We start from the raw sequence: 14,286 nt of genomic DNA, 5'->3' as shown, positions 1-14,286 counted from the left end.
TCTGCGCAGCACCTGCCGCGGCCACCCCCCACCCCATCAGGAGGATCCGCTCCTGCCCCCGAACCGCCGTGTCCCACAGCCCCCCCGGTGCCGCGGGGAGCCCCAGGCAGCCCCATCGGCCCCCCGGAGCTGGCTCCAGCTCCTCCTCGGGGTGCTTGCACCCCGCTGCAGGGCTCACGCATGTGCCCAGGGGTAGCTGGCGGGGAGCAGGGTGCTGAGCAGTGCGGGGAGCAGCACGGTGTGGGCTGGGCACCGGGAAGCGTTCCTTGGGCTGGCTGGCGGCTCTGGGAAACGGGCAGCCAGAGCTGAGCCCCACTGGAAAGAGTTAAGGGAGAGACGGCCCGGGATGGGTGTGTAAACACAGCCCGAGCTCCGGGAAGGGCCGCCCCTTCTTCTGCAGCCCGGACCCCTGCTCTGCCAGGACGAGGGCCGGGATGGCACCCGCGCTGCCGCCCAGGAGCGGCGAGAGGCGCCGAGCCCCCAGCCCAGGCCACGTGTCCGAGCATGGGGAAGTGAAATCACCGCCCAGCATTGCTGCAGGCTGAGCGCACGGCCTCCGCGCCTTACGTGAGCCGCCAGCCACGCCGGGCAGCAGGCACTACCTCATCTCACTGGCACGGCTGATGCCATCGGGGCCGTGCAGACAGATACCCCCAGCATCCTCCAGGACCACGGGGGCGGCCCGTTATCGTGGGTCCGTGCGGACTGCGAGGGCAGCTGGGCTGCATCCCCATGGCCACGGGGGGAGGTGACAGCCCCCAAGGACCGCGGGGGCAGTGGGGTATCCCCAGCGTCCCCTCGGGATGTGGGTCAGGTGAACACCACCAGCACCACCGTGGATCATGGGGGCAGCTGGGTATGACCGATCAGTGCAGGCATCCGCAGGGACTATGGGGGCAGCCGGTCTCCTCCAGCATCTACACAGGCCCTGGGGGCAACAGGTCCCCCCCGGCATCCTCATGGACCACAGAGGCAACAACTTGCCCCAAACACCTACGTGGACCACGGGGGGCAAGCAAGCATGCCCCAGCATCCCTGTAAATTATGGGGATAGCCGGACACCCCCAGCATCCACAGGTGCCATGGGGTCAGCCAGGCACCCCCAGCATCCTCGTAGTGCCTGGGGACAGGCAGTGATCCCCAGCATCCCCACGACCCGGGGTCAGCCGAGGGGAGCAGCGGGCGGTGGGCTGCAGCCTGCGGTGCACCCACAACCTCCTGGGACCCCGGCACGCTGCCTGGGCCGTGGTCCAGGCGGGGAAGGAGCGCTATCTCCTATTTAGACAATAGCACGCGCCCCGGGCCTGTCAGCGCCGGGGAATGGGCGCACGGTCCTTCCCTCTTAGGGTAAAGGCGCCTGGGAGGCTCGTGGCTGTAAAAGGAGCGGGACGCAGGGAGAGGGCCGGGGGCCAGCAAGGAGGGGGTGGACGCCCTGGCTGCTTCATTCCCATCCGCCCGGTCACCCCTGCTCGCCGGGCGGGAGGCGGGCGTGGGGGCACGCAGAACCAGAGTGGCCCCGGGGCACGTGGTGCTGCGGTAGGGCACCGGGGAGGAGCCGGCCCCCCGTCCCGCACCCTGCCCGGCTCCAGGCCCCGGTGCCCGCAGCCCCGGGGAGGCTGTGCGCGGCTCCCCGCGCTCCTAAATCCTGGGGGAGCAGCGGGGAGGGAGGGCCGGGGAGGAGGGGCGGCTGCGGGATTCAGCTGGCTTGGCTCACGGGCCTTGTTTGACATTCCAGCTCCCGACGTCTTCCCGCTGCGGCCTCGTCCCAGGGGCCCTGCGGGAGCTGGGGCCAAGCCAGCACTGGGGGCTTGGGGCCCTGTTCCCAGGCTCGGCTTGGGTCAGCTTGGCCTGGGCTGGAGCTGCGTGGCCGCTGGGTGATGCTGGGCATCCCCCCCAACTGGAGGGACCCCACGAGCCCCTGCCATGCCCCTGGGGTGCAGAGAGGAGTTAGCCCCCCAGTTCGGTGGAGGGTCTCTCTCTGGGGGTGCCAGTCCACCCCGAGCCCTCCTTCCTGCTCCTCCCTGCCTCTTTCCTGTGCCTGCTCCTCGGGGAAGGGGATTTCCTAAGAGGCGTCTGCCTGTCCACGCCAGCCGCCGGGCCTCTGCACTCGCAGAGATGTCCCGGAAGGCTGTCGGGGCGGCTGAGGAAAGGCCACTTCAGAAAGTTCGTCCCAGAGCAGGATGGGCACGACGCGGCTCCTTAACCCCTTGGAAACACTTCCCCTGCGCCCAGCGGTGCCCAGGAGCACCCCAACCCTGCCTGCAGGATGGGGTCACGGGAAGGGGCGGCAGAGCAGTGGGGCTGGGTCCCCGTGCCAGCATGGGGTCCCACGTGCCCTCTGTGCCCGATCCAGGGGCTGGCGTCCCACCCTTCCTGCCCGAGGCGGCGTGGGGACAGGCAGGGCACACGTGCGGGGGTCAGGGATGCGCCGGGCACTCCGGGAGCAGGGCCAGGAGGAGGAAGGATGCTGTATGTTTTTCCATCTTCTTCTCCCCCCACCCCCCCCAGCCCGTGCTGGGATGAAACAGCCCCATCTGGAAATACCTTCCCTTTTAAAGGCAGGCTCCGCCAGGCAGCGTGCACCGTCCGGGAAGCCACGGCATTACGCTGTGTCTAAGCAGCCTGGAGGGGCTCCAGAGATTGAGAGGGCTTGAGGGGGGGGGGGACAGGCTAGATTTGGGGCCTCGAGCTTCTGCCCACCTTATGGCCCCGGCACCCAGACCCTCGCTTTCCCCCCCCCCCAGGCTGGCAGGGAGCCGGGGCAGCGGAGGATGCTGCCGCCAAGCCCTGGCACCGCTCGGTGCCTGCGCTGCAGCCGGCGCAGGGGGCCAGGAGGTTGTGCGGCATGCGAGGCTGAGCGCTGCTCCTGCTGCTGAGTCACCACGCACCCGGTGGCACCGCGGTGTCCCCCGCCAGGACGTCCCAGGGACAGTGGCACTGGGGCTGTGCCAGCTGCTGTCGGTCAAAGCAGCCTGGTTTGGGCAGGGCGGGGGGTCAGCGGGTGGGCAGCGGGGCTTGGGGAGGAGGGGGTGCCCCAGCACAGCCCCACTCTGGGAAGTTTTGGAGAGTTAGGACGGGCGTTCTGCTCCCCAAAGCACTGTAGGGCGAAGGGGAAAGCTGAGGAGACAGGGCAGAGCCTGCTGCTCCTGGGGACATCGCCCTGCTCTCGGGGTGACGGGGACCAGGGAGGTGTTGGGGGCTGCTCCGGGCAGGGTCCCCGTCCACGCTCCCGGCACAAGAAGGGTTAAGAGGGTGCCTCCCCCAGCTATAAATACCACGCCTGTCCCACGCGGATGAGTACGGAGGCTATTTTGGTTGGGTGCCTGCTGCTTCGGGAATGTGCCGGAGCCGGGACCCGGGTGATGTCACTGTCACCGAGCGCTCCGCACCCCGGCACCTGCTCAGGGTCACTCAGCACCTCCCCGCGGGTGCCCGGCCCCACCTTGGACCCCTCTGTGTCAGAAAAGGGGGGGCCTGCCTGGGGGGGTGAGCCCAAGCACACTCAGGGCAGGGCCCCCCATGTTGCCCCCTCCAAAGGGTCCCCCCTGTGTCCCCCTCTCTGTGGGGCAGGTCTCCGGGGGGGGGGTGGTGTCACTGTTATCTGGCCCCAAGCAGGGAGCTAAGCCTGGGCCTCTTGCCATGGGGCAGGTCAGGGTGGTACCAGGGACGTTTTGGGGTGCCCGGGGACATTTTGGGGTGCCCACGGCCAATTTGGAGAGTGTGCCCACCAGGACATGGGGTCTGGGCTCCAGGAGGGACAAGTGATGGTGCGAATGGCTGAGCGCCCCTCTTTCCCCCCAGCACCATCTGTCTGCCTGGGCACCCCGGTGGGGGGGCACTGCGCCCCATTGGGGATCTGGGGGGGTCACCATCCGCTGCCCCCGATCCTCTCCTTGTTCCCCCAGGGACACTGCCCAGGATGGGGCAGCATGAAGGGGGTCCATGGGGGGCAGTCAAACTAACAAGAGGTCTGGGGGTGCCCAGGGGTGCCCAGGCGGAGGTGTGAGCCACGTGGGGGGGGCCGTGGGGGGGCCGTGGCCCTGCGGTGCCCGCAGGTGAGCGTCGGGGGGCGGGGGCTGGCAGCCGTCCCCCCCAGCATCCCCCAGCTGTCCCGGAGCAGGAGGGGCCGGTGATGTCAGCAGGATACAAATAGCGGCGCCGCGGGTCCCCTCCCGACGCCTCGCCGAGCTCCGGCCGCTCGCCAGCCCTGCTCCTGCTCCCTGCTCCCTGCTCCAGCCTCGCCGCCGCCGCCGCCGCCGCCGCCGCCGCCACCATGAGCCAGTCCTACTCCTCCAGCCAGCGGGTCTCTTCCTACCGCCGCACCTTCGGCGGCACCTCCCCGGTCTTCCCCCGCGCCTCCTTCGGGAGCAAGGGCAGCGGCAGCTCCGTCACCTCCCGCGTCTACCAGGTGTCGCGCACCTCGGCCGTGCCCAGCTTCTCCACCTTCCGCACCACCCGCGTGACGCCCCTGCGCTCCTACCAGAGCGCCTACCAGGGTGCCGGCGAGCTGCTGGACTTCAGCCTGGCCGATGCCATGAACCAGGAGTTCCTCCAGACCCGCACCAACGAGAAGGTGGAGCTGCAGGAGCTCAATGACCGCTTCGCCAACTACATCGAGAAGGTGCGCTTCCTGGAGCAGCAGAACGCCCTGATGGTGGCCGAGGTGAACCGCCTGCGGGGCAAGGAGCCCACCCGCGTGGCCGAGATGTACGAGGAGGAGCTGCGGGAGCTCCGCCGCCAGGTGGACGCGCTGACCGGCCAGCGGGCACGTGTGGAGGTGGAGCGCGACAACCTGCTCGATGACCTGCAGAAGCTCAAGCAGAGGTGAGGGGGGCCCTTGCCTCTCCGCCCCGTGGCTCCGTCCCTGGGGACGGCTCCGTCCCTGGGTACGGCTCCCCGGCACCCGCTCGGGTGCTCGCTGCCGTCGTGGCCCCGCTCCTCCATCCCCTTGTCCTTGCCCCATCTCCCTGGCCACGGCCCTCGCTGGCTGGCTGCTGGGCGCCCATCTGCCCCACGGTCCTGCGAGTCCTGGGAGGGAGGAGGGCACCCGCGCCCCGCCGTGCCGGTGCTGAGGCTGCCCAAACCACGGCACAGGGTGAGCAGGAGAGGAGAGCCACGGCCAGCAGACACCAACCCTTGTGAGGTGCCCAGGGAGCACCCAGCAGGGAGGACGTCCCCGGCAGAGGGGGGTGTCCCCTGTACCCTCCCTTCCCAGATGCTGCAGCAGGGCTGGGGACCGGGCTGCGATGGCACGGGACCCCCAGAGCTGGGGGATCGGGGATCCCTGCCCTGTTCACGCCAGGAAGGGGCAGCCAGCCCGTGAGTGTGCTGAGCTCCGGGGGATGGACAGATGGAGAGATGGACAGACGGACAGATGGACAGGGGCAGCCGGGCAGGCGGAAGCAAGACGGGTGGGAGGGGGGTGCTCCACCGGCTCTGGATGCGAAGGAGGAAGCGAAGGAAGCAGCCGTGCTTCTGCAGGCCAGGGGTGCCAGGTCTGCCGTGGGTGCCCATGGTGCCAGGGGAGCTGCAGGGACCCCCCGGCCTCCCCAGGGATGCTGCAGGCCCTGCTGGGGCTGGGGCTGGGGGGCACAGCCAGAGGGATGGCTGTGCTGAGGGACTCCCATGGATCCCCACGGCACCAGGCAGCACCCCTGATGCTGGGGGCTCCTTCCCCCTGGCTGCTGTGCCGCTGCGGGGATGTGGGCGAGGGGGGCTGGCGTACCCAACTCCTGGGGTGACCCAGGCTGCTGCCCCCCACCCGGAGCAGCAGCCCCTGCCCCAGACAGGCAGGAGCAGCAGCCGGAGCTGGGGCCCCTGATGCAGTGAGGCTGGGGGCCGCAGGGCTCTCCTGCCACCCTGCTGTGCCAGCTCCCGGAGGGACGACCCCAAATATCGGGGGAGGAGCAGGGCACAGGGCAAACGGGTGTCAGGTTCCTGCTGCCCTCTGTGCCAGCATGGCTGGGCATCGCCGTCCCCCTGAGGCTCCGTGAGCCACGTCCTGGGGCACCTGGTCCCCTCCCCGGGCACAGCCCAGCCAGGGTGCACATCCCAGAGCTGCCCCCACACCCCGGCACTGCCCCCCTGTCCCGTGGTATGGAGGAGATCCCAAAACCCAGTGACCTGCTGTGGCTCCCTCCACTGCCCTGTACCCCGAGCTGGGTGCCCAGCTCACTCTGCTGCCGTCCCCACGAAGGGCTCAGCCGGTGGCCGTCCCTCAGGCCCCCCGTGCCCCCCGGCTGCCGGCCACTCGTCCCTATAAGGGCCGGGGCAGCGAGCGTGGCACCGAGCTGACCTCATGCCTTTGTGCTCCCGCTGCCGATGACTATAATAGGGAATGGGAGGAAGAGCCCCTGGCCCCCCGCCAGCCCTCCCTCCGCCTGCCGGGAGCGCAGGACAATTCGCCCTGTTCCCACCAGACCGCGCTGGGCTCGGGGACAGCAAGCGGGGACACCAGCTCCAGGGGACAGGGTTCCGTCCAGGTCCCCCTAACGTCCCCCTCTTTGCCCCTAGGCTGCAAGAGGAGATCCAGCTGAAGGAGGAGGCTGAGAACAACCTGGCCGCTTTCAGAGCGGTGAGTACCCGTGCCCCCCCCACTGCCTGGCCACTCGGCATGGCTGGGACCCCCGCCCTCCCCGTGCCCCTGCTGGCGCCAGGGATGGCCATGCATGCAGCTTTGCTGCTCCCAGCCCTGGCACCCCACGGGGTGCTCGTCACCACAACCCCTCCGTGTCCCCCCAGGACGTGGACGCGGCCACGCTGGCACGCATCGACCTGGAGAGACGCATCGAGTCCCTGCAGGAGGAGATCGCCTTCCTCAAGAAGGTGCACGAAGAGGTAGGTCCCGGGCAGCCCCCGCTTCCCGCGGGCACCGCTGGGGTCGGGGATCGGGGCGGGTGCCCTGACGCGTCACCCCGTGTCCCCAGGAAATCCGGGAGCTGCAGGCCCAGCTGCAGGAGCAGCACATCCAGGTGGAGATGGACATCTCCAAGCCCGACCTGACGGCTGCCCTGCGAGACATCCGCGCGCAGTACGAGAGCATTGCCGCCAAGAACATCGCCGAGGCTGAGGAGTGGTACAAGTCCAAGGTGCGGGTCCGGGCGGCCGCGGGCGGCGGGTCGCATCCTGCCCGCTGCCAGCACCCGCTGACCCCAGCCTCTCCCCAGGTGTCCGACCTGACGCAGGCGGCCAACAAGAACAACGACGCGCTGCGGCAGGCGAAGCAGGAGATGCTGGAGTACCGGCACCAGATCCAGTCCTACACCTGCGAGATCGATGCCCTCAAGGGCACGGTGAGCTGCGGGCAGCGCGGAGCAAAGCCTGCCTCCCGGGAAGGACGTGCAGCTCCGGGGTGCTTGGGGACCTCGGGGGCTCCTCCCAGCTCTCAGAGCTGCTGCTGTGGGGACTCGCCCCCCGCATTTGGGCCGGGCAGTGCCTCCCCTGGCTCCGCAACAGGTTTTGGCAGAGCCCTGGTGTCGATGCAGGACGTGCAGAAGGCGCCCCAGCCCGGGAGGCTCCAGGCAGACCGGGGCAGGGCACGGGGTGTCTGGTTGCAGGGTGGGAATTACAAACAAATGGCACAGCAGTCCCAGCCTGGCATGGGCACGGTCACAGGAGCCGGCCAGGAGCCACCAGGGTGGCAGTGCCCCCCCCCGGCAGCTGTCCTGTGCTCCTGCACCGCTCCCCACCCTCCAAGGGACGGCCTTGCCGGGGTGCTGGGCTCTCCTCCCTCCTTGGAGCCCTGCTAGGGGTCATTTTGGCACCCTGGAGGCTCAGGGGCACCCTGGGTGAGGCTCTCACCCGCTCCCTGCCCAGGCTGCTGAGGGCGACAGCCCCTCGTCAGCTGGACCCCGAGGTCCCCATTGCTTAGGGTGTCCCAAAAGCACCCCACATTGCAGATCCAGCCCCTAGAGCCCCAGAATCGAGCCCAGCTCCTACCCCAGGTGCCCCCCAGCCCCCCCACCCTGCTGATCCCCCCTGTCCCCCCAGAACGACTCGCTGATGCGCCAGATGCGGGAGATGGAGGAGCGCTTCGCGGGGGAGGCCGGCGGGTACCAGGACACCATCGCGCGGCTGGAGGAGGAGATCCGGCACCTGAAGGACGAGATGGCCCGGCACCTGCGCGAGTACCAGGACCTGCTCAACGTCAAGATGGCCCTGGACGTGGAGATCGCCACGTACCGCAAGCTGCTGGAGGGCGAGGAAAACCGGTGAGAGGTGGAGGGGGGCAGGACCGGACACCAGCGGGGTCGTGGCGTGCGGGTGGCTGCCGCCCCGCTGCGTGGGCTGGCGCTGAGCTCTCCCTGTGTCTGCGTCCCTGCAGGATCAGCATCCCCATGCACCAGACCTTCGCCTCTGCGCTCAATTTCCGAGGTGAGCTGGGGGGGCACAGCCCCACCGTGGGGACACACCTCGGCTGGCTTTGGGCAGGTCCTCGGGGGTCCTGTGGGTGCTTGCCATGAGCTGGGGGTGAGGTGGGGGGGGTGACCCAGGGCTCCCGGAGACCCTGGCCGTAGCAGGGCACGTGGAGAACGGCCCCACTGCCCGCAACCCAAACGCCCCCCCTGTGCCACATATTCCCCACGGTGGCCGTCACCACGGCGGGTGCCATCCCCTTGTCCCCTGCCCGCAGAGACCAGCCCGGAGCAGCGCGGCTCTGAAGTGCACACCAAGAAGACCGTGATGATCAAAACCATCGAAACCCGGGATGGGGAGGTGAGCAGGGGCTGAAGGGGAGGCGGGGGCCGCGCCCGGTGCCTCGCCCCCTCTCGGGGCTGGGGGCTGGGGCCCGGGGGGGGCCATCTCAGCACCTCACGCCGCCTCTCCCCGCAGGTGGTGAGCGAGGCGACCCAGCAGCAGCACGAGGTGCTGTAGACGACGCTGCCCAGCGGCACCTTCCGTCCCTTCCTCCGTCCCGCCGCCCCGGCGCCCAGCCCCTGTCCTGACCCCCATCTCCCCCGTCCTTCCCCCCCCCCACCCGGGCACGGCCCGGGCTCCCCCCCTACACCCCCGGGCTCTCTCCTTCGGCTTCGCAGCGCTTCGCAGCTTGGCAGCCAGCGTCAGGATCAGGGCCGGGCCGGGGGGCGGCAGCAAGGGACGGAGGGGACAGGCAGGACGGGGTGGGGGGAGCAGGTGGTGGCCTCGGCCAGCTCGCCGGAGAGCCGGAGGGTCCCAGCAGCGGGTTCTGGATCCCCCCGCGCCCCGCAGCCCCCTCCCCATGCCGGGCACAGGCTCGGGGTCGGTCCCGCAGGAGCAGGACCCGTCTCCCCGCGCCGGCATCGCCGCCCGCCCCGGAGCTGGCGTTTCTCCTGGGGGGCCGCAGCGATGCCGGGGATGGGGAGAGGCTGGGGTGCACCCAGCCCGCGTCGCCCCCCGCACCGGGGGGGGCGGGGCCCTGCGCTCCCCCCCCTGCCCCAGAGGCAGCCCCGAGGGGCTGAGGGCAGCGTCCGGCCCCCCCATGCTGGGGGTCCCCGGCAGCAGGAGGCTGCGCAGGGGCGGCCGGGCTGGGTGAGCCGAGAGGAAACCCGTAGGTGGACACGGGAGAGAGGAGGAGTGAGTGAGTGGGAGAGAGGGGGGAGAGAAAGAGAGGAGCCGGAGAGAGGCCCGGGGGCCAGGGCAGGCGCCCCCACCCCTCGCCCCACTGCACCCCCACCCCACCGCGTGTACGTGACTCTTCAGGCGGCTGAAATAAACAGCGGAGCATCGCCCTGCCTCTGAGTGCGAATCTGGGGGGGGGGGGGGGGTTGGATGGGTGGGGTGGTGGCACCCAGGGGGCATCGCAGGGCCCCCCGCTGCTGAAGCAGAAGGGGCGAGGGCCAGCCCTGCACGTCCCCCTGAGCCATCACGCAGGGTCTCCCCGAAAAGCGGGTTGCTCACGCTGCAGGCGCCCCAAAACATTTCTCTGCCCGTGGTTGTGGGGTTCCCAGTCCCACTTCTGGGGGCGTCCCAAGGGTGCTGAGCCCTGCGCAGGTTCGCAGGGGCTCTGGGGTCACCACGGGGACCAGCCAGGTGCGGGGTGCTGCTGCCACCAGCGGGGACGGGGCTGCCACCAGAGAGGCAGCGCAGCCCCCTGGCCTTGTGCCAGCGTGGGGATCCCCAGATTTGGCCGCGGGGCCAGCGAGGGCTGGAGGGGGTCGGACCTCAAGGGCTGCGTCCAGCAGGTGGCCCTGTGACACCGAGCACTGCCCCGGGGAGGGATGACGCCAGGCAGCCCCATCCCTCCCCGGCCGGCAGGGCCAGGGCTCTGCTGCAGCTCCGGGGCAGGCGGGGCTGGGGGCACCTTCCCCTCCTTGCCCACCTTGTCCATGGCTCCAGCCCCCTCGCAGCCCCGTGCCCCCCAGCACCGGCTGCCCCCAGGGCTGCCCTGTGCCAGCCGCCCCCTCCATCACCTTTGGGGCCAAGAGACCGAGCTGGGGGGACAGGGAGGGGGAAGAGCATCCCTTGGCGCAGAAGAGGTGCCCCAAGGCTCTCAAGCTTTTCCTCCAGCCTCCAGACCCCTGGGCTCTCTGCAGCCCTGGGTGTGGGTAGCAGGGACCCCCACCCCGGCACGTCCCAGGGCATCCCGGCTGCCCGCCAGCCCCCCTGGCACGCGTGCCGCCAGCCCTGGGGATGTGCCACTAATGACGGTGCCCTTGGGCTGGTGGCCGCGGGCTGTGCCGCAGCCAGCCAGGGGAAGCGGTGTGCCGTGCTGTTAACGTCCTGCTCGCCCAGATTTACAGCCCCTGGCGAGGGTGGCCAGGGCCAGGTGACGAGGCGGGTGCCATAAATCCACCGGTCGGGGAAGCCCTGCCTTGCCCGGGGGTGGCGAGGCGCCACGCGGGGCTGCTGGCTGCAGGGAGCCCGGCGTGTGGGAGCCCTTGTGGGGCACCCCAAACCCCGACGGCGGGGTGCTCCTGCTCCTAGCACGCCCTGGGTGCTGCGAGCCGGGGCAGAGAGGCAGGGCTCAGAGAACAGAGGTTTTGCTGCTTTCACAGGGCTGGTTTGGGGACAGGAGGGATGTGGGGATCCCCAGCCAGCATCCCTTTGCTCTCCATGCCCACGGCCCTTCTTGGGGATGGCACGGAGGGCCCTGCGGGGCCGGATCCTGCCCGGCCTCACCGCCAGCCGGCCCCCGGCTCCTGCGCGGGGTCTCGCGTTGCAGGAAGCATTACGGTGTCCTTTCCCTCCGCATGCCACCAGGGTCTCTCTGTCCTGATCCGGTGACACAGCCGGGGATGGGGAAGGCTGGTTCCCCCCCCCCCAGCCTCGCTGCTAATATGGGAAGGCCCTGGCCCCTTTCTATCTTTGCAAGCGGAGCTGTGCTGCAGGGCCGGCGCGGCGGGCGCGGAGAGGGGGAGCCCGGCCAAGGAATGTGACATATCAGAGGCAGCTGCCACTTGAGGAGAGGGGGCAGAGGGAGCGCAGCTCTGTGGGGGCCGCGCAGGACGGGCGAGGGGGGGACGCCACGGCCCCAGCGCCGGGGCAGCGCCGGCACCCGCGGGACCCGCACCGGGGCAGGCGGCGGAGCAGGTGCCGAGGCGCGGGGAGGGCCGGGGTCGCGGCGGAGCATGGGGCGTGGGTGCGGCACCGCGTGGGGCGCTTGGTGACCGGCGACGCAGCGAGCAGCAACCTGAGCCCCCGGCCTAAAAATAGCCCCCAGCTTGCCCACGGCGCTGCGACCTTCGGGGCTGCGGCCGGCCGGGGGGAGGCACCGAACCGGACGGCACCTGGACCGGGGAGCCGCCTCGCCGCCGGCGCCCCTTGGCAGGCACCCAGCGGCCCGAGAAGAGAAGAGGGGCGCGGGGCTGTGGGATCGGGGCCGCGGGGCTGCCAGAGCGCACCGGGGAGCCGTGCGCCATGCACCGGGCGCGGGCACGCGGCGGCATGAGCGGGGCCGGCGGGGAGCCCGGGCGGCCGATGGGGAGAGCAGGGGCAGCCCCGCCGAGCCCCGGCATCCCCCCGAAGCGCGCCAAGGTCACGGCGGAGCAGGGGGTGGCCGAGGGGGGCCCCGCTCGCCTGGCGGCGCCGGCCTTCGTGCGGAAGCTGAAGAACGCGGCCATCGGCACCGGCTGTGACATCCGGCTGCGGGTGGTGGCGGTGGGGAACCCCCGGCCCAGCCTGCGCTGGTACAGGAACGAGGAGCAGCTCGCCCCGCACGAGGAGGAGTACGGCACGCTGTGGATCCGGGACAGCAAGAAGGAGGACGCTGGCGTGTACACGTGCATCGCCGAGAACGAGCGGGGAGAGGCCATGACCAGCGCCGTGCTGGCCATCATCGACATGGAAGGTAAGGACTGCGCGGCTGACGGCACCGCTGCTCCGGCTTCCCCACGGACACCGGCAGCCCCATGCCAAGTGTGGTGGCTGTGCTTTGCAGGCTTCCCCCATGCTGCATGCCCGGGAGCCAGCCAGGGCTGGGCTCTGCCGTGCCCACCCCGCTGCAGGCAGGGGTCCCGGTGCCGGCAGCAGAGGGGCAGCTCGGTGGCCTGGGAGCGAGCATGTGGCTGCAGCACCCGCTGCCAGGCCAGGCAGGGTGCCAGCGCTGGGCATGCAGGTGGTGGGGGCATGTGATGGTGAGCCTGCGTGGGGCAGCAGGAGAGAGAGAGGGAGAGAGAGAGACCACCCGGTCTGGGCGCACGGCGCCGGCGGTGCCACCTCCCGTGGCCCCCGCCACCCACCCGAGCCACCCCTGTGGGCACAGATGGCCGTGGCGTCACTGGTGGGCACTGGGGGAACTGGGACACCTGGGTGTGGGGAACTGGGGGAGGAGCCTGATGAAGGGGGGAGGAGCCTGTGCACTGCAGTGGGCGGGGCCTGGTGGTTAATTAGCAGTAGGAGGAGCCAGTCATTGATGAGTTTTCAGAGCCCCATGGTTACCTTGTGCTCATGGATGCAGCCCCTGATGCTTGCGGACAGATGCCACATCCCTGGGGCACTGCGAGGATGGCGGCACTGTTGGGGAGCATGTGGGGGAGCATCCCTGCAGGGTGGAGGAAGGCGTTCCTGCTGCTAGGGAGCCTGCTGTGGGGACAGGAGTGCACAGGAGCAGTCGTGCCCGGAGGTGGGGAGGTGTGGGATCGCTGCACGTTGCACCACTTTGGGGATGGTGGTGCCGAGGGGACACAGAGCACGGTGCTGTGTGTGTGGAGTGCTGGAGGCTCCCTGCACCCCGGATCTCACCCCGCTCTTGCACTCTGACAAGCAGCGTGTCTCTGCCTGGCGCCACGAGCCCGGGCCCTGCCTCTGCCCGGCCGTGGCACCGCCTGATTTCCCCCGGTGCCCGTTCCCGTTGTGCTGACGCACTCCTCCCTGCTCCCGATTCCCAGCCTCCGGCCCTCGCGGCCACGTTTCTGGAGCAGCCGAGGGAGGCGCGGAGCAGCCGGGGCTGCGAGCTGGGTTAATGTCACCCTGCCCCAGGCGCTCCTCAGAGCTGGTGCTGGGGCTGGGGACATGCTCTGCCTTGAGCAAACAGCCGCCGAAAAGCCACCCCGGGGGCAGAGACGTGGCTCTGCCCTGCCCCAGGGCACAGCGCTCTCTGTGCCGTGCTGCAGCAGTGCCCGAGGAGTGCCACGTCCCCAACCCTTTGCTGGGGGGGGTTCAGGAGGGCGTGGGATGGGGTTTAATGCCCAGCTGCAGAGGGACCCGTGCTGGAAAGGCTGGGGAGGCAGTGCTGAGGTAGTAGTGAGGGGGTTTGGTGGGGGTCTGCAGGTGCAGCACCCCCACGAAGCGCCAGCCCTATAGCCTGGCCCCGTGTGCAGGCCCTGGCACTCGGCGTGTTGTTCCCCCGAGTCCATTTTGTCCGTGCCGGGAGCTGATGACGGGTCGTCATGCGAAATGGAGGAGCCGTGCCATGGCCCTGCACCCCCTGCCCTGACACGCTGCCAGGCCCCGGCGCCTGGGCTCGCTGGCATCCAGCACGGAGGCTCCGGCTGCTCAGGGGGCCCCCGGCACCCCTCGGGGAGACCCGGCTCTCCAGGGGCCGTGGGTGTCCCACTGGTGGCAGAGCCAGCCCGTGCCAGGCAGGGACACCCTGTCCTTGTTCCCTGGGCGCCCTGCAGGTCAGGCTATGGCCAGATGAGTGCAAGGTGCCCCGGCAGGACGGGGTGCTTCCCTGGGCTCGGGGGCCCTGTCCTCGGTTTCTGGGGGGTGCAGAGGACTCCGGTGGGTGCAGAGCCCTGTCCTCTGCCTCCTCCTCCTCCCCCTGAGCTGCAGCTCTCCATGGGGCTGACGCCGGCTCTCCCAAGGTGGCTCAGGTCACGGCTGGTGGGGTGGGGGGGCTCCGCGCTGCCCGGCTCCGCGCTCAGCCCC

At 70.4% G+C, this 14,286-nt stretch overlaps 2 protein-coding genes across 7 annotated transcripts in view; both read left to right on the top strand.

Moving 5' to 3' along the window:
• The first annotated feature begins 4,273 nt into the window (after positions 1 to 4,273).
• DES (desmin) lies at positions 4,274 to 8,874 on the top strand. 6 transcript variants are annotated; one of them, XM_035571286.1, is made up of 9 exons: positions 4,274 to 4,824; positions 6,514 to 6,571; positions 6,742 to 6,837; positions 6,927 to 7,088; positions 7,167 to 7,292; positions 7,990 to 8,210; positions 8,324 to 8,373; positions 8,633 to 8,715; positions 8,833 to 8,874. In XM_035571286.1, exons 1-9 carry the CDS (start codon positions 4,274 to 4,276, stop codon positions 8,872 to 8,874), a joined length of 1,389 nt encoding a protein of 462 aa, XP_035427179.1. The 6 variants fall into 6 exon arrangements, with proteins under 6 accessions (XP_035427179.1, XP_035427195.1, XP_035427187.1 ...); XM_035571302.1 differs by having other exon boundaries at positions 6,514 to 6,574; positions 8,059 to 8,210; XM_035571294.1 differs by having other exon boundaries at positions 6,514 to 6,574; positions 8,011 to 8,210.
• A 2,961-nt stretch (positions 8,875 to 11,835) lies between these two features.
• SPEG (striated muscle enriched protein kinase) overlaps positions 11,836 to 14,286 on the top strand; it is a 33,232-nt gene continuing 30,781 nt past the window's right edge. The window contains exon 1 of the mRNA XM_035571435.1: positions 11,836 to 12,265. Within this exon, the coding sequence (XP_035427328.1) occupies positions 11,836 to 12,265 (430 nt within the window). The remainder of the gene's footprint in view (positions 12,266 to 14,286) is intronic.

Source organism: Cygnus atratus, chromosome 6, assembly GCF_013377495.2.
Source record: "Cygnus atratus isolate AKBS03 ecotype Queensland, Australia chromosome 6, CAtr_DNAZoo_HiC_assembly, whole genome shotgun sequence".
NCBI lineage: Eukaryota > Metazoa > Chordata > Aves > Anseriformes > Anatidae > Cygnus > Cygnus atratus.
This window is presented reverse-complemented; position numbering and strand designations above follow the sequence as displayed.

Coding starts and splice junctions, on each gene's coding strand:
- DES (XM_035571277.1), top strand. CDS start 4,274: ATGAGCCAGTCCTACTCCTCCAGCCAGCGGGTCTCTTCCTACCGCCGC. Junction 6,838..6,926: donor TCAAGAAGGTGCACGAAGAG/GTAGGTCCCGGG, acceptor CCGTGTCCCCAG/GAAATCCGGGAGCTGCAGGC. Junction 7,089..7,166: donor AGGAGTGGTACAAGTCCAAG/GTGCGGGTCCGG, acceptor GCCTCTCCCCAG/GTGTCCGACCTGACGCAGGC.